At 43.4% G+C, this 23321-nt stretch overlaps 2 protein-coding genes across 3 annotated transcripts; both read right to left on the minus strand.

The window, feature by feature from the left end:
- Positions 1–57: 57 nt before the first annotated feature.
- On the minus strand, positions 58–5094 carry LOC125515702 (poly [ADP-ribose] polymerase tankyrase-1-like). Its single transcript, XM_048681215.1, has 8 exons — positions 4270–5094; positions 4055–4126; positions 3589–3750; positions 2927–3061; positions 2490–2629; positions 2229–2339; positions 1991–2116; positions 58–688 (listed from the first exon to the last, which is right to left on the minus strand). Exons 1-8 carry the CDS (start codon positions 4706–4708, stop codon positions 455–457), a joined length of 1419 nt encoding a protein of 472 aa, XP_048537172.1. The 5' UTR covers positions 4709–5094; the 3' UTR covers positions 58–454.
- Positions 5095–10446: 5352 nt separating this feature from the next.
- Positions 10447–16290, minus strand: LOC125517650 (phosphomethylpyrimidine synthase, chloroplastic-like). Of its 2 annotated transcripts, none has more exons than XM_048682856.1 (6): positions 16046–16290; positions 14611–14915; positions 14373–14500; positions 12716–13542; positions 11300–11975; positions 10447–10669 (listed from the first exon to the last, which is right to left on the minus strand). In XM_048682856.1, the coding sequence occupies exons 2-5, from the start codon at positions 14910–14912 to the stop codon at positions 11301–11303; spliced, it is 1932 nt and encodes a 643-aa protein (XP_048538813.1). In that variant the 5' UTR covers positions 14913–14915; positions 16046–16290; the 3' UTR covers positions 10447–10669; position 11300. The 2 variants fall into 2 exon arrangements, with proteins under 2 accessions (XP_048538813.1, XP_048538814.1); XM_048682857.1 differs by having other exon boundaries at positions 10447–10688.
- Positions 16291–23321: the final 7031 nt, after the last annotated feature.

Below are 23321 nucleotides of genomic sequence, written 5' to 3' on the forward strand. Positions count from 1 at the left end.
CGAATGTCATTTTTTTATCACAAAAAAGGTACACAGCTATAACATGTTCTTCACACAAAAATTTAGATCTCCTCGTTTTTTTTCTATTTTTTTCAATTTACTTTCACCTGGGTGCATGTGAGCTAGCGAGCCAACCCAGCTCAATTTTATAACTTCAGAATGATCAAAGTTAATAGCTGAAACCCGGCCGAAAATAGGATAGAAGTAGTCAAGTGAACCAGTTAAAATAAATACATTCCTTTATTAGTAATGAAATATTGTTAAAAATTAATGATATACACTTAAAAAGTGGTTATAAAAATTAGTCAAAACACAAGACACAAATCAACAGTAACTTGGATTTGCTGGTATATTAACTCCCGACCCTATGCAGCTATACAGGTCAATTATTTAGAAGCACAACAAGGCGTTCTTAGATGTGGGAATCAGTAACCAGTAGTGGGAACATGTACATTCATAGGATGCCAAGTGCTATATTCTCATCTAATGTCCATGACTGTGATGTATTAGCAATATAAAATAACAGTTCTCTCCCAACAGCTTGTTCAGTAAGAGGGCCATTGAAAATGATTGCACAACAATATACCTCAGAACACAATCTTGATGCAGCAACATAGTTCTTCCCCCTAACAGCTTTTGCACCGCTTGATTTCAGTGGAGCTTTGCTATCACTGTCACTTTTCTTAACCTAAATCATTAAACAAAACTTATATTAAGATGCTGCAAAACTGTACCAAGGCAGAATAACCTGTCTTATTTCTCCTATTAATAGAAACAGCTGATGACATATTAACTGTACAGAACTAAGATGACATTCTAACACAAGGATACGAATTACTTCTGTACATTACCCACTCTTAATATGCAGAGTAAATTTCCCAGTTCTCGATGAAATGATTCCAAATGTCCCCCATTTATCAGAAAGGTGTGGCTACTCTGATGGATGGATCAAATCTCATATCTAGCTTTCCATCCTATAGTTATGTCCCAAAAATGGAAGGATCTAGGAAACTATCTATCTAGCTTTCTGACTATTATTTTTGAAAGCGGATCAAAGTGCTCTATCTATTCATCAAAGAGATGAGTAGAGTTTGATTATTGCGTCTTCTTGTATAGACTTGTCCCAACCATCCAAATTCTGGCAACCAGAGACACCTGATAGGCTGATACCAGTTTATACTTTATACCAAAAGAAAAACGAACACATAAATTAATGTCCCCATTTGTCACTCCTACATCGGAAACTCCCAGCTGACAGTTTCTTGTTTGCAATAACCCTTCACTATTGTTTTCCATCACTTCAATGTCCATATGTGTGTGTGAGAGGGGTTTCCCAAGCAGGTCAGTGTATGGAGGATACAAAAAAGGAAAATACAGGGGCTGTGAGTGCAAAAAAATGACACGAGAAGATTTTTGCAAAAATCAAAGATATATAATTTATGCAATCTCCTCTATAACATAATGTCATGACAGACAACTAGTGTGAGCAAAAGCAAACAGTTCTTGGGCTTGTGATATGTCTGGATCCAAAATTTCGCATGGAACTAGTAAAAACGTAACATCATTGGGCGCCTACAATTCTAACACTAAGCTAAACATGAAATTGCAAATATTAAAAAGTGAAGTCATGAATGATACAATGGAACAGCAACAGATCTAAGCAATAGGATCATTACGTCCAGATGACCTCCGTGCTGGAAATCGTGAGCACCTACTTTTTGGATAGGACTACTGGGGCTTCTAAACTGATTTTCTCTCCATGATTTTGTCTCAACGTCACTGAACCTCACATATTGAATACTACGATATGCACTGAAGGAGCAGTAAACAAGAAATATGATTTGAGTGCACTCCAAGATTTCCATGAGACATCACATAATATTCATCACCAGGACAAGTTTATGCAACAAGTGCCAGAGATAACAACAATGGTGTTAGAGCATCAAGTATCAAGGTTTAAGAACAAACATACATTAGAAAAATAATTCACCTGGTTAGCTGGAACATTGATATTGGCGCCAACCTCCAACAAGTATTTAAAGCATGTGGTTAAACCATTGTTAGTTGCTATTGCCAATGGAGTTTCAGGAATTGTACAATTGACATCCGCGCCAGCCTGTGGGTGAACAGATATAACATAAAACACGTGGAGATATGAAAAAGTATCTTCCGACATGAGATTCCATCAAGCAACCAAAATGTGCAGAATGTGAATTGCACACACACACCTTGACAAGAAGTTTCACGCACGCTAAGCAAGTGGACTCATTCATTCTGTCAGGAGTAGCATAGAGTGCTGTGGTCAGGGGTGTACCAAAGTCCCATGAGACTTTGTTCGGCTGCAATTTTATTTTGAAAAAATACAAGTCACTTCCCAGGTCCCATATATGTTGAACAAATAGGATTCTAGGGATTGTATACGCATCAAAACTTGAGCTATGCAGAAAAAGAAGTAAGCTCAAGTGGAAGAACATCAATTTACTAATTACATCTGCATGGTGCTCCAGCAAAATCTTCATAGCATTGAACTTCCCATGGGCTGCAGCGGCAACTAGAGGTGTCCCATGAGGAGAAGGTGCCTCAACATTAGCTCCTTTCGATAGCAGCAGTCGTGTAATTTCATCACAGCCTAGCAAGAAAGGAGGCGTCCACACCGTTTAAATAGTTATATCCTATCAGTATTCACAACATGTTGACAAGAAGGTTTTCAATTGCTGGACAAATTCATTTTGGGACTTTTTTTCTAAAGAAGTCATGTAGTGGAACCATCACTTCCGTATTATCACTCCCGGGCTGCATCCCAATCATAAACACAAAGTTGGGACGGTCAACCTCATAACACAATCGGACAGCAACTCAACAGAGAAATATGACATCATATATATGCAACAAACTTTTACAGAGCAGAATGTGAAGAAATAGACACCTGTTGCTACTGCTTCATGCAGAGGAGTCGTGCCGGTGGAGGAACTTTTTGTGTTGGGATTAGCACCTTTTTCAAGAAAATACCTTGCAGCAGTCATTTCCCCATGCGCCACCGCGAAAGACAAGGGTGTCGAACCTGCCAAGAGAATTACAATCAAGCAATTTTAGTCAAATAGCAACTGGTTGGGCCTAAGAAATCTACTGCCATTGTCTGCACTTCCTCAGCATCATATCACAAGCAATACTGAAGACTGAAATCTCACAGACACACACATTTGCAGGTGCATATAAACAAAATGGTATAATTAATACTGCATTCACAAGCATGTTTAGAAGGAAATCTTATAGTCATCAGGTCTCGCTATCATAATCTAATATTATGCAACAAAAATATATGAAGCGAAGTAATAAACTGAACAGTAAGATTTTTTTTTCTTCTGAATTTTGAACAGTAAGAATTTAATTAACTGGCCCTAGCACGAGCAGATGGACGGAGCATGAGAGATGAACAAATAAGGAAATTCCTAATGCCAATAATTCACATTCCATCTACGAATTGCATCGTATGGTATTAAGTAGCAGTAGCTTGGTTCCCAGAAACAAGAACTGGAAAGAAACATTGGAGCATTTGATTTAGTATTTCAGAGAGGCGTGCGTACGTACCAGAGCTAGCATCCGAGTCGACATCAAATCCAAGCTGCTCCACCAGGTACCTGCAGATGGCCATATCACCCGCGCCTGCTGCGGAATGCAACGCCCCACAGCCCTCGACCCTCACAGAGGCAAGCGACTCCCTGTCATCCTTGTCCATGCCATTTACCAAGGCTTCAGGGCGACCCAGATTTCAACAGAACCACGTTAACTAAGGCACATCCTCATACATGATCCAATTTCCGACAAGAATGTTGCATGAAACAAGATCAAGACGCTCAGTAAACGGATGGTGAAATGTACAGAAAACAACCCCCACAAGAGGAAAATCAATCAACTAAAGCGAGCAGACCATCACATAGCACATAGCAGCACCATCAACTATTCAACTTACATATCATATACTGCAACTGTAAGTAGCAACCAACCACGGCTAAAACCCTATCCAGAACAACGCCATCACGGAGGAGGATCGTACCCTTGGCCCGGCGCAGGTCGCCTTGCGAGCACGCGAGGAGGAACTGCATCTGCGGCGACCAGCCGCCGGTACCTGGGCGCGCGACGAGCAGGAAATTAAACCAGGAACGCACGCCGCCGTCAGGGAGATGGAGGATCGCGGAGCGGATGTCGCCCGAAATGGCGGCGCGAAACGGGACAGAGAGAGGGGGGTCGGTCGCGGCGCGCGGCACGTACCGACGTCGGTGACCTCGAACCCGTGGAGGGCGGCGGCTTCGGCGAGGGCGAGCGCCGCCGCGGCTCGCTGGACGTCGCTCGCGCTCGCCGCCGGCGCGGGCCCCCTCGCCCCTCCCCCTGCGCCGCGGCGGCTCTTCCCCATGGCGAGAGGCGGGAGCGAGCTCGAGAAGGGTCTGGAAGCGGGCGGAGGGTCGGGTTTAGGGGTGGGCGGTGGTGGCTTCGGTGGGAAGGAGCGGAAGAAGGGCGAGGGAAATGGGAGAGAGAAGCCCGCGACGCGGTGGATCGGTCGACGCGTGTCTCCACGGACGGTGGGGATGTGATGGGACGGGGTGCGGCACGTTTGGCCGTGCGGAATGAGGGGGTCGTGCGCGCCGTTGACTGCGGCCGACCTTTCTCCATCCATAGGAAAGGTGATGATACGGACCACCAAGCGTGCCATCACTGTACGTTAAGTCAACATCAACGCGCATTTGGGTCCACCACGTACGAAACGTTAAGCGGCGACTGAAGGGCGATCGCGAGGCGATCTCCCAGACGGCGCTAGGGTTAGGGTTTTGGTAACGGGGGTGGTGAGTTTACGGTGGTGCCTGGGGCGGCGACTGCGTCTCCCTCGGCGCGGACTGGTGTAGCCTTCCTCCTTCAAGGTGCGAGCCATGGCGGAGAAGGCGAAGGGGCGCCTTGCGGCGAGCCCGACGACAAAGGCAAACCCGGCGGCGACAGCGACCCCGGGCAAAGCTACGAGCGGGGGCTCTTCTAACTCCCCGATCACATGTAAAACGCCGGATCCGACCGCGAGCCTCTCAGCTAGGATGGGAGGGATGGTGTTGTTGGACAAGGAGGCGGAGGGTTTCGTCTTTGAGGAACCAGATCAGATCTTGCCCAAGAACATGAAGTGGTCTGCGGGGGGGAAGGCGTTCTCTCCGCGACCGCTTAACAGGACTGTGCTAGAGAAAACGATGCAGAGGGCTTGGGGTCTTCACCACGAGGCTCGGTTCTGGGACATGGGCGACAACGTCTTCGTCGTGCACTTTGGTAGTGAAGGGGATTGGAGGCATGCAATGAATAATGGCCCTTGGCAATATGATTTCAATGTCCTGGCCTTGAAGGAGTATGAGAGCAATGTCAGGCCATCGGAGATGGTCTTTGATCGGATAGATGTGTGGGTAAAAGTTGTTGATCTACCACCGGGCAAGAGGACAGAGGCGTTCGGCAAGGCTTTGGGCAATTGGCTAGGGGAAGTCGTGAAGGTGGATGTTGACAAGGACGGCATGGCTCGAGGAAACCAGCTGCGTGTCAGAGCACGGATCATGCTTCTGGAGCCTCTCGTGCGTGGCTTCCTCCTCAAAAAGTCTCAAGAGGACAAAGTGGGTACTTGGTACGATTTTCACTATGAAAAAATCCCCCACTTCTGCTTTGAGTGCGGGCGCATGAAAACGGGTGTTGTGTGCCTCTGGTTGACAAAGCAGCGCAATGGGGGGGCTGGTTAAGAGCATCACCGGGGAGGAGCACTGGCTCCAAGGTGGAGGCTAAAGGAGGAAAAAACAATAATGCCAGTACTAGCAATTTTATGAGTTCACAATCTGATGGCAACAATAGGGAGCAGGACAGCCATGCTCGCGCTCGTAATGTTCCAGTGAAGCGCAGTCTGAATGCGCAATTTGATCATCCCGGGGATGCCCGCACTGGTGGGCAGAACCGGCGAGAGAAGGGGGAAGTTATCTCCCCAAATAAGGAGAAGTTTAGGGGCGGCTGGCCAGAAGAGAGGGATCTGAGACATGAGATCGAGAGAAAGAAGGAAAGGGACCTCAGGGAACAACTCAAGGCACAACAATGGCAAAGGGAGTATGAGCGCAAGCAATATGAGGAGAGGAGCTATCGGGAGAGGGGGTCCTCGAGCAGAGGTGGCGAGAACAGACAGGGATACCATGTTGCGTACCCACACGAAAGGAAGACATTTTACATCTTTATGCCAATATTTTACATCTTTATATAAGTTTGAAAACATTTTATATTATTTTTGAGACTAACATATTGATCTAGCGCCCCGTGTTAGTTCCTGAGTGTTGCATTTTTTTTGTTTCGCAGAATATCCATATTAAGCGAAGTCCAAGCACGATAAAAATTTATGGATATTTATTTTGGAATATATGTGATTTGGGGGAAGTAGAATCAACGCAAGACGATGCCCAAGGTGGCCAAAAGCCAAAAGGATGCGGCCAGGGGGTATGGGCACGCTGTGGTGGCTTGTGAGCACCTCGTAAGTCGGTTGACCTCCTTCTTTTGCCGCAAGAAAGATAATATCAGGAAAAAACCATGTTAAAATTCCAGCCCCATCGGAGTTACAGATCTCCAGGAATTTAAGAAACGGTGAAGCGTCAGAAAACGAGAACGCGAAACAGAGAGAGATCCAATCTCGGAGGGCTCCTGCCCTCCGGGAGCCATGGAGGCCATGGACCGGAGGGGAAACTCTCCTCCCATCTAGGAGGGAGACTGGAGAAGAATAAGGAGGAGGGGGGCTCTCTTCCCCTCTCTCCCGGTGGTGCCGGAACGTCGCCGAGGCAATGTCGTGGCGGCGACGCCAGGAACCCTAGTCGCCCTCGGAGGACGACGCGAGGGCATGTTTCTTTTCACTCACTTTGCTTCGTTATATTTTTTTTCATATCTCAATTGTGTTAATATGTATGTCTATCAAACATGCAAGCTGGTATTTCTTTAGAAGTAAAATTCATTTTCAGTAGAAGCAAATTTTGATTGCGGAGTGCTTCCGTTTATTCTAGTATGCCCTAAGACTGCAGCATGGCCAAACATGCTTCATTATTTCTTGCATTTTTATTTCTAATGGTCATTCTTCCTTTGCTTCATACACATGATTCTTTCGTATAAATGGTTTATTGCACACAACAATATACATGCTTCCTTTACCCGCCATATTTCTATAGTCCTCGTTGTTTATATTGATATATATACTCCATGTGCTATCTGCGCTTCTTTTATTTTTCTTATGTGTTGCACATAGTCTCTGTGACAAGAGAGTGCCACAAAAGCTAAAAGGCAAATTCTACAGGACGGCGGTTCGACCCGCAATGTTGTATGGCGCTGAGTGTTGGCCGACTAAAAGGCGACATGTTCAACAGTTAGGTGTGGCGGAGATGCGTATGTTGAGATGGATGTGTGGCCACACGAGGAAGGATCGAGTTCGGAATGATGATATACAAGATAGAGTTGGGGTAGCACCAATTGAAGAGAAGCTTGTCCAACATCGTCTGAGATGGTTTGGGCATATTCAGCGCAGGCCTCCAGAAGCTCCGGTGCATAGTGGACGGCTAAAGCGTGTGGAGAATGTCAAGAGAGGGCGGGGTAGACCGAATTTGACATGGGAGGAGTCCGTTAAGAGAGACCTGAAGGATTGGAGTATCACCAAAGAGCTAGCTATGGAGAGGGGTGCGTGGAAGCTTGCTATCCATGTGCCAAAGCCATGAGTTGGTTGCGAGATCTTATGGGTTTCACCTCTAGCCTACCCCAACTTGTTTGGGACTAAAGGCTTTGGTGTTGTTGTTGTTGTTGTTGTTGTTATGTGTTGCACATAGTCTTGCGTTGTCATTATTTCAATATTTTCCACATAATGTCATCATTTCTCACATGTTTCCATGGTTTTCCAGTTGTATTCTGCCTCCGTTCTTGAGTACGAGCTTCCTCCATTTATCATGTATCCAATGTACTGACAATAATATGGTGGATATTGTCCACGTATTCATTATATGCAATTATGCTTCACTGTTTATTTACATGTGTGCCAATGGTGGTGGAATTTTGCAGCAAGCACTACCGATGTGTGATTCTTATTGTATACATATTTCCCTAAACCACACATGCCTCAACCACCGTGAGCATAATTTCTTCTAATGAACTTTTATTTTACTAACATTTTGCCAATACATTTCCATTGCAAGTGTGTGCTTCTCTGTTTCCATTTGTTTTGTTTATAGGCATTTTTCTGCACCCGACTTTAGCCATAATCACCCCATTTGGTATCATTGGGCGGAAGAGAAAGTTGCCTCGTTGTAGATATATATTTCCTTAAATAAAAGAGCTGAGAATTGTTGTTCATAGCAAGTGTTTCTTTTTTTTTGTGATGCATACCAAGTGGATTTGTTCCAATTCTTCGTGGTGATTGTTGCGCTCCCACGCCTGTTTTTTCACAAGTAATATGTTCAATCACACCAGAAATTGATGCTTCTAATGGACTTACAGTTGTTACTATTATGCGAACATTTTGTTTCAGAAAAAAAATGTTTATTATCATGCGAACAGTGTGTTCCAAGACATTAGAAAATTGTGCTTCAAGTACCCTCGGTCTTTTCACTAAGCTTGTAATAACACTTATGGCTCTGTGTTTAGTTAGGCTTGTCACACTGCGGCAAGCTAGCCAAATTATGCGAAAAAGGAAAGGTATCACCAGTCTTTGTTCAGGCATGTTTGGTTTGTGTGGTTTGACACGAGTTGCGCCATACTTCTATTAGCCCCATGGCCCATAAGTAAAATACACATCTTCCTCTTACAAAACAAAAATACTTTGGAGTTATGCAGCTATAAAATATTTTGGGCCAAGCATGAAGTTCTAAAATATGTTCCTGAATTCACATTTGAAGTTTGTCAAGGGGAAAACATTAATATACAAAGCAACACAAGGTAGATAATTTGGTGAAGCAACATTGCATTGTTCCATGCATCCAAAATAAATAGGAAGGGCACATATCAATATAGATTAAACAAGTACAAGTTAACACCTGAACTTGTGAAGAATCCCTTTGTATGGAACTTCAAAGGTGAAAAACAACAGTGAAAACTAGAGCTGCGTATCAGAAAAAAAATGTGCATAGCGCAGCCCTGTAGAATTCAAGACCTACACCCTACCAGCACAATCACATCGGAGGGCAGACCCGAAATCCACTATCAACTCAGAAAGACCCCAGCCACCAGCACCACCTTTGTGACGTGTTTTACCCACAATTCTCTCAACAATTGGCGTCAGTCATGGTATTTTGGTTGGGTCATGTAATTCACAGCCAAGAAGTGGAGTGGCAAGCAATAAATCGACTAAGAAATATGTGTCTCACACATCAGAAGGTAAAACTAAAATCATGTTCTTAGCCAATACAATGGCATCCAAGGATAAATATATGGGCCTTTATGGTTGATAATAGATACATCACAAACTTATGCGTGCTATTCACCATGCTTGCACAGCTGACAGGTGTGCGCCGATTTGGCATATTTCTCCAGTATGCCTAACTGCGGTCGTGAACTAAGCAGCAGATCAAACAAGTATGAAATGCCTTAACTTTTGGGAGGAGACTTGTTGTCATAAACTATGCAGGCCCAGCAGTCCAGCACTAAAGTGCTGCCAAGTTTTACAATGTAGATACACAGTTATGTATGCATGAATGTTTAAAGTTTATGATGTATTTGAAAATGTTTGACAATCACAATGGGAACAACCAAAGGAATAGTTCACGATAAGCAGTATCTCAGTCACTCTACAAAATAATTCTTAGTAGACACATTTCACATAATCAAGTCGGAAAGAGTTCTGCCGTTGATTTTGTTCTCAACTGACAAGTGGCATGTACATAACCATTCCAATCTGTCAGTCTAGTTGCATCTTTTATACTTCTACTATAGAAATATGTACATGAATAGGTGTAAAAAGTAAATTACACAGGACATTGTCAATGCTTTCCAAGATGTAATGGGATTCCTCAAAAAAAAAGTTGTGATGGGTAAATTTTATGTGTTCCATGATGACTAAATTTGATGTGTTCCATGATAACACTATGCCTGTAAATATCCTCTCCTCTTGGAGAAATGCCAATAAGTATGCTGGTTAAAGAAATCGTGTACATTACCATGTTGCGTCAGAGTAGGAAACATGCATATCCAGCGGGTGCGCTCCACACATTCAGGAAAACTTGGTCCCTCGATTTCCAGAATGTCGAGGGTTGAGTGTATCCTGGGAAACATGAAAATAGAAATGCACACTCCCTTCGCAGGCATTATCCTGTTCAGGTTCAAAGGGACTTTCTCAGCCCATATCGCAACAATCCAGGCCAAGGGGCCTTAAGATCGTTGGGAATACAAGCACCCCTGGTGCAACTTTCATCACTAGCAATCCCATAATGATATGCAAAGACAATTATAACATAAGTAACACAACATAGAGTTCACTTTTATTACAACCCATAATCCATAATGACATTAAGAACTGACGCTAAGCAGCAGTAGCTTTATTGAGGCATATATCCTGCTTACCACCTCCTAACAGAAGATGGTAGAAGTGCTGCTGACAAACGACCTAGCCACCAAATCTGCATCACTTGGATCAGACGGCTGCCAAGGACATCTGCACAAAGTTTGTATTTCTGAATTCAGAGATTACATTAGAGAGATACAAAACATTGTCTATTTCACACTGGTACATTATACAAGTCAACGATAATCATGGTTTGTTAACTGCCTTAAACTTATAATTGGAAAAGGTCACTTCAATAAAAGTTCATTATGATGTCAATGTAATTGGTTCGAATTTAATGAATGGATCATTCAACCACATTATCGTGCTACTAAATGTTTGCTTAATTCGACCATTCTAAAACACAGTTTGTTTAATTCGACACTGACTTTTTAAAAGAAGATAAAGTTTGCTCAGTGCTGGAAAAGTTTCACACTCTCTATGCAAATGGAACTAATCCATTGCATGACATCACAATGTAGAACTATGATCAAGCAGATCATGCAATGCAATTACGATATGTTCTAACTGATGGGATCATCGTTGGTTAGAATTATTACCTAGAGGATAAAAAACATATGTGGCTCCAAATTTAAATTGTGCTTTATTTTCTGAAATATTTCAGATGTAGGGGGAATAACAGTATTATTATCATGTATAGTCTCCCCAAAGGGGAAAATTTTTATGAGCGTCCTCTCCCTACTTGCAAGACAGTCGTTAAAAAATACACAACAAACTGACCTTATTTCTGAACTACGTAGCTTTCTGGCACATAGATTTCCCCTCCAGCTTCACCATGTTGTTCGCCACTAATTGTTTTTCTTGCTGCCAAAAATTCAGCACTCATCTCACTCATTCCTTGCCTCACAGCTTCCTCTACTGTCCCGTAACCATGTTCATCGGCATATTTCCTAATATCCTCCGTGATTTTCATCGAACAAAACTTGGGACCACACATAGAGCAGAAATGTGCTACTTTAGCACCATCAGATGGTAATGTTTCATCATGGAAAGACATTGCAGTAACTGGATCCAGGGATAAAGCAAATTGGTCCAACCATCTAAACTCAAACCTTGCCTTGCTTAGTGCATCATCCCATGCTTGTGCATAGGGGTGACGCTTTGCCAAATCAGCAGCATGAGCAGCGATTTTGTAGGATATCACACCTGTCTTAACATCATCCCTGTTAGGCAACCCAAGGTGCTCCTTTGGTGTTACATAACAAAGAAGTGCGGTGCCAAGAGCCCCAATGTTGGCAGCACCAATGGCTGAGGTGATGTGATCATAACCAGGTGCAATATCAGTTGTCAATGGACCCAGCGTATAGAAAGGTGCTTCGTTGCACCACTCGAGCTGTTTCTCCATATTTTCAGGAATTTTATGCATCGGAATATGCCCAGGACCTTCATTCATCACCTAGAAGTTAAGAAGTGTAAATATCAGAAAGACAGCTCCCAAGTTTTACTATTGAATGACATAGCAGGTAGAAACAATTCATCATGCAGAGCATAGTACAGTTCTAAGTTCAACTGTCAGTCACTAGAGCATAAAAAAATGATTCATCACTTAAAGCACTTTACAATCAAGAATTCGAATATTATGTCTTCAATATTTTCTCACGAGTTGGTTTCTGACGACTAATCTCTATACAAGCTTAGCCTATTCATTAAAGTAAGCTACGCCGCACTATAAATGAATATGGTTGTATATACAATGTTTCAAAAATAGTTGACCCATTAGGTACCGGTGCAGAAATCCTGTTTTAACTGAAAATGCAGAAATGTTGGATGATAAACAGCAAACATATATCCTAATAGAAGTGCTCTTTTACATTTAATATATAATCTGTCGATCTGGCAATCATATTCAACTGTACTGGAAAAAATATCTTGTTTATACTATTTACCTGTTACTCGAAATATCTACTTCAATCTTATGCACAAACCAAGCTACAGTTTTGAATGGATAACATAGTTAGCAATCCTGTGAGCAGAATTTATATCGAAGGTTGATTACTCAAAGCCTATTTAGAACGTCCTGTTATTGATTATTGCAATGAAAAACAAACATAAACCATGACTATACATATTAGAATATTGATATTGTAAAGGAAACAACTCTGTAAGTTCAACTTCACTCCTACTTATTATTCTGACCTGCACATCCTTCTCCCATGCTCGGCGAGTTAGTTCCCCTTGAGTCAGCAGCTCTGCAAACTGAGCGCTATCATTAGCATCATAAATGGAACCCGGCCTCAGGCCATCACCAATAGATAATGCCACATCATACTGGTTACAAATGTCAAGAATGTCATCCCAGTGCTCATAAGCAAAGTTCTCCTTGTGATACGTCAAGCACCATTTTGCATGGATTGATCCGCCACGTGAAACTATGCCGGTCATCCTCTTTGCTGTGAGAGGAATATAACGAAGCAGCACACCAGCGTGGATGGTGAAATAGTCAACACCCTGCTCGGCTTGTTCAATTAAAGTGTCCCTGAAGACTTCCCAGCTCAGATCTTCAGCAATACCATTAACTTTCTCAAGTGCTTGGTAAATCGGAACAGTTCCAATAGGAACGGAGGAGTTACGAATAATCCATTCCCGGGTCTCATGGATATGGCGCCCTGTTGAAAGGTCCATGACAGTATCTGCTCCCCACATTGTGGCCCACTGGAGCTTGTGGACTTCCTCCTCAATGGAGCTCACAACAGCTGAGTTCCCAATGTTTGCATTCACCTTTACAAGGAAGTTTCTTCCAACAATCATGGGTTCCAATTCCAGGTGCCTCTTGTTGGAAGGGATAATGGCTCGCCCACGGGCGACTTCTGACCGGACAAATTCAGGAGCAAGGTTCTCACGTTTGGCGCAGTACAACATCTCCTCTGTTATGACTCCCTGCTTAGCATAGTACATTTGGGTGTATCGAGGACTACCCAACTTCTCCCTCCTGTCAATCCATTCCTTTCTTATCTTTGGAAGTCCTGTAAAAGTTCAACGCATGCTTATTACAAACAAACTTAAATGTCTTGAATTTTAAACTTGACACAATCTATTCAAGAGTTTAAAACTTATTCAAAAAGCTTGACACAGAAAAACTATATCTATTCAATTGAATGGATAAAATAATTATATTGCTATTTTTATGCTATCTAACTTTCCGAGGGACCTAATACATTTCCCTGGATACTTCATCAGTTTTCTTCTACAACACTTTAACTGAGAATATACAGGAGGAAACTACTTTTTCCTGAAGGAGCAAGGGTAATCTCTCCGCAAAGCACAACCAATGTGCTTACTAGGGTAAACTTAAGAATGAAACAGTTTGAAATACTACAACTAAGAAAACATTAGAAGAATATCTGTAGAGATATCCGGTATATGATCATAAAAACTAATACGTCTACTTTGCCTTTTCAACTATTTTCCAAGTCCAAAACCAGGCATCTGATCAATACCATCCGACTGTTGAAACAATGAAACTGTCCATTATTTGACTATAAGATGAACTTATTAACACACAACAAGGGAAACATCAGAGCAATTCAAGGCACCAAAACAAATACTCCCTCCGTTCCAAATTACTTGTCGCAGGTATGGATGTATCTAGATGTATTTTAGTTCTAGATACATCCATTTCTGCGACGAGTGATTTGGAACGGAGGGAGTACGTGGTTGCATGAGAGCGATAATACAAACACGCCGTCTAATTTCATACTGAACAGCTGATCTAGATGTTATGGCTTATTAGTACAAACAGTCTACATAGTTCAGAACAGAGAATATGGCAAAAGAGATAAGGCTAGTGAGTTACCAAGCCTTGGGCTTATGTTTTGTGGGCCACTGGTGTCATATGTGTCGAAATGCCCGCTATCTCCGGTCAAATGGACTCTCCGAAATGGAACCTTCAGGGCATGGCCTGTTTCCTCATGAACGACTTCACTGCAGAGCATAACCATGGCAAATATAAGATAAAACTGATACATTAGAACACAACAATATTGGCACACTCCCAGTACAGTTGCTAGGCGAAGCAAAAGCAGGAAGCATGCCTGCATTCTTTGGTGCTCCGTGGGAAGCAATCTTCAAATGCCGGGAGCGGCAGAAATTCTGGAGCAGCAGGATCAACTGTGTGTTTGGTTTGCCTGGGTTTTGCTGGCTCTGCTACTGACTGGTCAGTCACTGAAACTGCCTTAGGCCTTGAACAGGTGAGGCTAGCACTCCTGTCCTGCACATCTTGAGGACGCGAAATGCCACCGAAACCAGGCAAAAGTGCAGTCTTGGGGAACTTCATGGTGTTGCAGCTATTGTTCATAGACATTAGTGACGAGAACGACGGTTGCAGCGCGGCCATTTCCTGTACAAGCTACAGATTAGTAGATGCAGGCAGGCAATATGTTGCGGCAGATTAGTAGATATTATGAACTAAATTAATACTAGTGACCACCGGGGAATCGATCAAAAAAGTTAATCCAGCAGACGGCGACGGGCAGTTGATCAGATATAGTAGCAGTCCAGCAGAAGATGGACGAGACGCAAGATTGAGACTTGCCTGCGAAATGGAGATGGACGGAGACAGGGAGACTTACGGCGAGACGCTGCGTCGCTGCCGGCGGCGCGGAGAGATCGGCGAGAGTTGTAAGTGAGGGTTTTTATGAGACGATGTAAGTGAGGGTTTGTTTTCGCGATCAGACGTTGATATAAGGCAGCCCGCTGATGGGCTTTGGATCAAGTGGTAACAGCCCATTACTATTTATTTCCTTTTTTAATTAAGAAAACAAGCATTGTCTAAAAAAAAGGATACATCAGAGGATACGCGTATCCCTGGCGTATCGGGGCGTATCCCCGTTCTGGCCGCGTATCTTGCACCGATTCAGCAAAGAGGTGCCGTTCGATGCAAAAAAAAAATGCCAAAGATTGCAGTCGTGCTCTCTCTGTTCAACTTCTTTTTTAGACAAATATCTACTCCCTCTGTTCCAAATTAGTCGTCGCAGAAATGGATGTATCTAGAATTAAAATATATCTAGATACATCCATACCTGCGACAAGTAATTCGGAACGGAGGGAGTATTCAACTTTGATGACACGTTTCCGTAATTCGTGTGAAAAGATGAATGTTGCCCCTCCTTACATTTTTAACGAAAAAAATATCGAAGGTAACTTCGTTATTACTGGAGGTGCTGTATCTGATACTATATCAAAAAAAAAAAAGGTTAGCTGTATCTGAACCACACGTTCCTACTGTCGACTTTGGGTCGTTTCTGCGACAACAGTCAGTACTAATCTCCACGTTTGGAGTTTGGTCAGGACGACATCATACTCTGCTCTGAGGTCCCAATTTCCTTCTTCGCCATGGATCAATCGAACCGATACGGAAAAGTACTCACAATTGGCTTAGAACAGTTGTGATCCCAACCCAGCAAAAACTGGAGCCGTTTCCCACAAATTCATTCAGACCCAATCAACCGGGGCAGGGAGGGGTCTCACCTGAGAAACGGCGGATCCGGCGAGAGGCGGGCGGAGGAGTTGCTAACAGGGAGAGAGGGGGGGGACGGATGCGATGGGATGGGAGTGCGCACCTGGCCAGTGGTGCGGAGAGTGAGATTTCTTATAGCGGATCCGGGGCGGCCGAAGAGGTGAGGAGAGGACGGGGCACGGGTGGCCACAGCTCGCCGCGGAGAGCGACAAGCCGCAACCGGACGTGGCGGGTGCCTGAGTGGGGGTGGCCACTGGCCACCCAAAATGATGGGAAAACGACGCCAGCAGTGGCGCCAGATATTTCCGCCCGCCGGAGATATTTTCTCCTCGCGCGCGCGACAAGCGCGTCCACCTCCACGGAAAAGCGAGCCATGACGCCTCAACGGACGCAGGATCGCGGGCGGATCGACGCAACAGCCTCGCTGACGGCGACTCGGCGAGGGGGTCGCCGGGTTGACGCAGCGTCACTGCTTCACAGCTGGAATGCCGGTAAGTCGGGCGATTGTGTGAAACGGGGGCGGCGACGGTCGAATGCGGGCGGCCTGGGATCCATGCCGGTGTGCCACGGCGCGGCAGCGGCGGTGGCGTGGTCGCGGGAGACGGCGAGGGTGGCAAGGCTTGTCTGGGCCGCTTGCGAGGCTGCTTTAGAGCGGGTGGGCTCGCAAAGTTTGTGTAGCCTACTGGGGGCTGGCTGGTGGAGCTAGTGAAGCTATTGGGCTGCCCAATATGCACGGGCTTGCATAAAAAACAAGGACGAGTATGTGTGTGTGTGTTTCTAAAAAAAAGAGTATGTGTGTGTGTGTGTTTCTGATTCTCAAAAAAAAAAGGTGTGTTTCTAAAAAAGGGCATGTGTGTGTGTGTGCGCGCTTCACCTAGCGTTCTAGCCAAAGGAAGCTCTGTTTTCTCGCGTGTGTTTCCGGCAGTTCCTATGGCCTATTTGGCACCGCGGAGGTAGGGGAACCACGTATCATCGTTCAAGTGAGTGTAAATTGTTTTCTCAATGTTAGTTTCCCATGTTCATGGTTTGCGCAAAAAAAAAAAAAGTTTCCCATGTTCATGGAGGCGACGTCTTGGTACTGTAACCGTGGCAGACACGGCACAAATTAGGAGGTCTATGGTGTTTTTGTGCCACGGATCTGATGGGTTATCGTCGTACGCACTTCGGCATGTCAAGGCGATGCAACAACAAGTTTGAGGCCGGTTTTGGTATGGTCAGTGTTTCTTCCGTTTTGCCCTTTTTCTAATCTAGCAAGGAATAAATGGTTCGCCGACCTTACTAGCAAGAGGTTTGTCCCCATTGACGATCTTAAGTTCACGTTTATTGGGGTGGACGACAAATCCAACTATGTACCTAGGCGGGAGGGGCGATCACCTAGGGCACAGGCTTGGGGGGGCACCCCTATTTCTCGCTTTAAGAGAGCACAAGGGGCAGCCTCGCGTCTCGAGGAGCCCAGATGGGCTGGCCCACGCGCGAGCGAGGCCAAGCTTGTTTTTCTGGTTTATTTTTACGCTTTCTAGTTTATTTTTTATTTTATTTTGTAATTCTGTTTATACTTTAATATATATATATATATTACAAAAAAACTCTAAAAAACATTTGAGAAAGTACTGGAAAAAAGGTTGAACAAGTATTTGAAAAATGTTGATCAAGCATTCGAAAAATGTTGAACAAGTATTTGAAAAATGTTAATCAAGAATTTTGAAAAATATTGAACAAGTATTTTAAAAATATTAAGCAAGCATTCGAAAAATGTTGAACATGTATTTGAAAAATGTTGACCAAGGATTTAAAAATAATGTTAATCAAGCATTCAAAAAAGTTGAACAATTATATGAAAATTGATAATGTATATAAAAATGTTGATAAGTGTTTGAAAAATGTTGAAAAAGTATTTGGAAAATTATTTTTAGGGAGTATTTGAAAAAATGTTGATCATGTATATAAGAATGTAGAATGAAAAACAAAAAACTAACAAATAAAAATCCAAAAAATAAAAACCAAAACTGGAGAAGAAAAAATAAAATAAAAAACAAAGTAACAAAATGAAAAATATAAAAAAGAACATGAAAAAAAACATTGCAAAACAAGAAAGAAAAAATCAGAGAAAAAAAGGAAAAATGTGTAAAAGCCGACTCTTTCCCTTCTAATTGGCCATGCAATGCCGCCGGGCAACCAGGAGGTCGCGGGATCGATCCCTCGTAATTATTTTACTGAAAAGTTGATGTGACGAGCTGAAGGATTTTGGAAAGGTGTTCGGTTTCTTATTTATTTCAGAAAAATTGAAGTCCTTGTATGATAGCAATCTAAGGAAATTTCTCATACTAACTCGTCTAATGTTGATCTAGATGATTTTTTTTCTCTAAAATAGAAGTATTGCAAGTAACTTTCCGGTCGATGAGGGAGGGTAATGACGGTGGCGCGCCTTCAGCACGCTCCAATGCTTGTAGTCGTCGCTAGGTGCAATGGCAGAGCTGCAACAAGGCCGGATGGGCCATGGCCCACCCAATATTTTAAAATTTGTACACAACTTTTTGTACTGTTGGGCCTTAGAACACCATCACAGGCTATTTCTTTCATTTTGGCCCACGCAGCCTGCCCATAGTTAAGCTTCAAGCTCCGCCAATGGCTAGGTCATCTACGAACCTTGATGTAATTCTTACTTCTAATGTTCTTTATAGTATCTCGACAGTTGATGAATAGATTGAAAGTTTTCTCGCAAAAAAACATTCCAGTTGATTTGAGACAACCCTTGAGATTCTTCAGTTCGCGACGGATGTACTTTCTCCGTTCCTTTTTTTTTAGGGAAGTACTTTCTCCGTTCCTAAATATAAGCTTTTTTAGATATTTCAATACAGACTACATACGAAGCAAAATGAGTGAATCTACACTGTAAAATATGTCTATATACATCTCTACGTAATACATATTAAAATCTTTAAGAGGGTTATAATTAAAAACGGAGGGAGCAGATTGCTATCCAAATGTTTGGCACGTATGACCATCTCTGTACTATCCATATATACTCTTGGTCGATGGTCATGCGTGACTTAGAGCTGGTACATAGATGGTGTTCGTCCAAGTCTGGCAAATGGGAAAAGATGAGGAGAAATGCGTAAGTGGAGTTGACACTGTAATTGGAAAAGGTGGCGCTACGCAGCTACCAAAAGTAAAAAGTGCAGGCCGAATGTCACCCGACACGGCCCGCTCGTCGTAGGATTCTTACCAACACTACACTATTTTGTATTACGCGTAGCGACCAACAATCAGGTGAGTGGGCAAGTTGCATACAGATACAGTATCCGGATCAGATTGAGCAACCTTTTTTAGATATAGTTTGGTGAAGGGAAAAAATATGAGTCATCCACTATAGAGAAACACCAACGCTAATTTAATGAACAACAAAGAAAGAAACCAATACAGTTATGGAATTTTCTAACTAGTCTTTCACTATGGAATTTTCCGTGCACCATAAGGACAGGGATAGAACGTGAGAGACATTATTCCTATTAAGGGACATCACTACCGCCACACAACCCCAGTCAAGACGCTGAACCTAACAAGAACGAGAACGAGTTCCCCCCCACTCTGGCGGGCGAGTTCCTCCGCACCTCCATGGCTCAGAGGCCATCGGAGATGGGGCGGACCGGTGGCGGCGCCGACAGGAGGAGAAGGGGCTTTTCTTGAACTAGTCTTTGACCTTGCTCGGATCATTGGGTCTCGGGTGCCAATGCATCTAAATTGAAAAAAAAGAACAAAAAATAAAAAAAATTCTTTAAACTTTTTGAAACTAAACATGATCTAGGGTTACACTTGTGTAAAAAGTTCCGTGACGGGATGACTTCCATGATATTCAGGGCGAAAGAAAACAAATGCAACAATATATATATATACTAGCAAACATGTCCGTGCGTTGCAACGGGAGTAAAAATCACACTGCTAGCACGATAAACACGACTCAAGACCCCTTTGCAGCTCCATGTTATTTATTTAAACACAGGGTTCATCCGTGTTTTCGCTTATCCCTCTTCCAACCTTTACCGACCATGTCATGGTCAATAGAAGGTGATGATTTCGGCCACCGCACTCATACATGTCATTAAACTACACCATCACAAGTGAATCTCTATTAGATTTAAAACTATTAGCATCGAGCTGGGCATGACGGTTGTCCTTCTCGAGCTACGGCCTATGCCTAGTTCATACGCCATCCCTCTTACACCCTCTCTGTTTAAAATTGTATATTTTCTTTCCAAATTGCATCAACATTCTTTTTAACACACAAACACTTTTTATATCACATAATTTTTAAAGAGCATGAATATTTTTTAAATTGTGAATATATTTGTAAGCACATGAACACTTTTTGGAGTTACATGTTTTTTCATTTTGAGAAAAGGGTGAGTATTTATTAGATTAGAAAACATTATTTTAATACATGAACACTTTTCTTAGGACTACACAAATATTTTAAGATGCATGAATGATTTTAAAATTTTACATATTATTTTTCAAAATGCAAAAGACATATTAAATGACACAAAAAAATTAAATGACTTAAAGCCCAACACCATATTTCTCTGATTTTGCCGTATTACAGGGGAGTCAAAAACCAAGCCAACACCATCGGCCCAACCTACCCCCCGTTAACCCTAGAAGGCAGGGAAGATCGATCCCCAGTTTCCCACACCCCCTCACCACCCCTCTTCTCGTTACCTTCCCTTTTCCCGCTTTGGCTCCACCGGTCTGGATCCGTCTGCCCTCGACCGGGCCCCTACCAAAGTCTAGCCCGTCGTATCTGGATCCACCGCCCTCCTACCAAGTCCAGCCGCCGCCGGATCTGCCTCAACCGGACGGGATCCACCCGTCTGGATCCGGCTGCCGTCAACCCTCCACCGGCCTGTGATATTTTTTATCTTTGATTTTGAATCCCGATTCGTGGCGTTGTCATCCGCTCTTGATCGAGCTTTTCCTTCCCCTTGTGATTATCCTCGCCTCTGTTTCTGGTCGCTTGTTCCCCTTGTGATTATTCTCATTTCTGTTTCTGGTCACTTGTTGAATAATCAAGATGTGCCTATATGAACCGGTTAGATTAGGCGTAAAGTGGCGATGTGGTATTATTATTAAGCCGAATCATATATATTTTGCCATGATCCTACGACGGCAAGGAAAAACCATCAGCACATGAGGCCCGGTACGGGCGGCGTGGAGTAAAAATGGGCGATCCGCCACAGCGAGGGCGATCCATGTGCTGAGGCCCAGCCAGTTGTGGGGCGCACCGGGAGCAGGCCTAGGTGGGCGATGCGAACGTGTCCCAAGCGGAAGTCTGGAAGCGTTTATTTTCTTTAGCCGTACGTCAGACCCCAAATTAGTACCACCTCGTATATATTACGATTTTGTCTATACAAATCGTAAAAGCGTATTATGACATGAGAAGAAAGTGCATTGTGACGGTGAACCCGGAGACTCAATCCGTGCTTTATTATTACTAGCAAAAGTGCCCGTGCGTTGCAACGGGAGAAATAAATTATCACCCCTAGCGCCCCATCTTTGTTACCACTTCTTTTTTTTGTCATCATTGTTGGTAACGATGTCCACTACACGGCGAACATTCCACCTAAGCTTGGAACCAATAAGGAATTGCATCACCTGCATGGACAGACTAGCGAACAGTCGCGTTTGAGATCCCGGCCACATGACCCTCATCTGCGCAATCAAATACTTGTGCCTTGTGTTTATGTTATCTGAATTTTACATCATAATAGTTTAGTACCAATCTGTGTAGGACACAAACAAAAACTAAATTCATTTTTATTTTAAAATGATCAACACTTTTTTTAGGGTAACACGATCAACGCCAAAAACACTGAAGGTTGTGAGTTTGATTCCAGTAACGGTCAACTATTTTTTGCCTCATCTTCTAAAAGGGGTGGTGGGTTTGATTTGTTGGGCCAGGTCGCACGGACATGTTGGGAGGGCACCGGTTCTTTTTACTGGTGAAACATTACGCGGGCGAACGTGGCAGAGGCCAACTGGCCCAAGACAAACGATTGGTAGAATAGCCTAGGTCCGTATGAGGAAACACCATGGACATACGAAATGGGAGGATCAATAATATTATACCTCCATTTATATATATTAAAAGTACTATATATGCCTGTGGGTTAGAACGGTTGAAACAATTGACATAAATTTAGTGAGGATTGTATGTGCAAACATAATGTTCAATGTGCTACAAATTTGGCGCAAATTTAGTAAAGATTATAATAGCAAGGAAAACATAATGGAAGAAAAAATGACATGAATTTAGTGAGGATTAAAAAATGCCACATCATTTTTACTCATAAGATGGCATGCCAACCTGCCATTGATTCCCGCACCTCCTGTTAATTAGTTTTTCTTTCTCTTTCTTTCCTTATATCATGATGCCCACATAATTACCGCCCATTTCCTTCCTCTCTCTTTCTCCTTCCTTCTTTATTTCTCATGCATTTTTTTCCTTTTTTGCTAGGCTTGCTAATTACTCCTGGGATTAATATGGCGCCCACATAATTACCATCAATTTCCTTCTTTCCTTCCTTCTTTATTTCTTATTCAATACATATTACCTTTCTTGCCGGCTCCACATAATTACCATCTTTCTTCTTTATTTCTCATGCAAAGAATGTCTATTTCCTTTCTTTATTTCTTTGCTTAATTTCCAATGCAGCTTCTTGATGCCTGAAAACCTAAAAATTGTATATAAACTGGTAAAAATTAATGTAAAATAGCAAGGTGAGACTATCTGATAAGTAAACAAATATGAAAAACAACTTCCAGCCTGGTCCCTTGTACGCAGCAAAGGATCCGATGCAGGCAACATATATATGTACGGGTGACGGAGTAGAGGAGGCAAACGAATAGTAACGCATCCGCACTACCATGGACGTTACTGGAGGACGGCCAAGCGTCTCCCCATTATTGCATTGTGTCGCCACCGCCGGGTGCACCGAGTAGACCGATTAAAACGAGCAAAAACAGAAGAAAAGATCAGCAGGCGTGACGCTAAATGCGGGCCTCGTGGCCGTTCAGGCCGTGTACAGCACGTTGGCCCGGTTCACCAGAAAGCCCGCAGACCGTTCTAAGGAGCAGCGGCCCTTTTGATGTTGGCCCAGCCGGCTCATGTAGATCGCGCAGCACATGAGGGCAACGGCGTTGTGCGGCATGCTAAAACGATCTGGTTCGTTCATGAGCCTGATCGGATGGTTAAGGGCGTCAAAACGATGTGGGAGGCCGTAGCTAGCTGAG

The sequence above is a fragment of the Triticum urartu genome, chromosome 6, assembly GCF_003073215.2.
Source record: "Triticum urartu cultivar G1812 chromosome 6, Tu2.1, whole genome shotgun sequence".
In the NCBI taxonomy this organism is placed as follows: domain Eukaryota; kingdom Viridiplantae; phylum Streptophyta; class Magnoliopsida; order Poales; family Poaceae; genus Triticum; species Triticum urartu.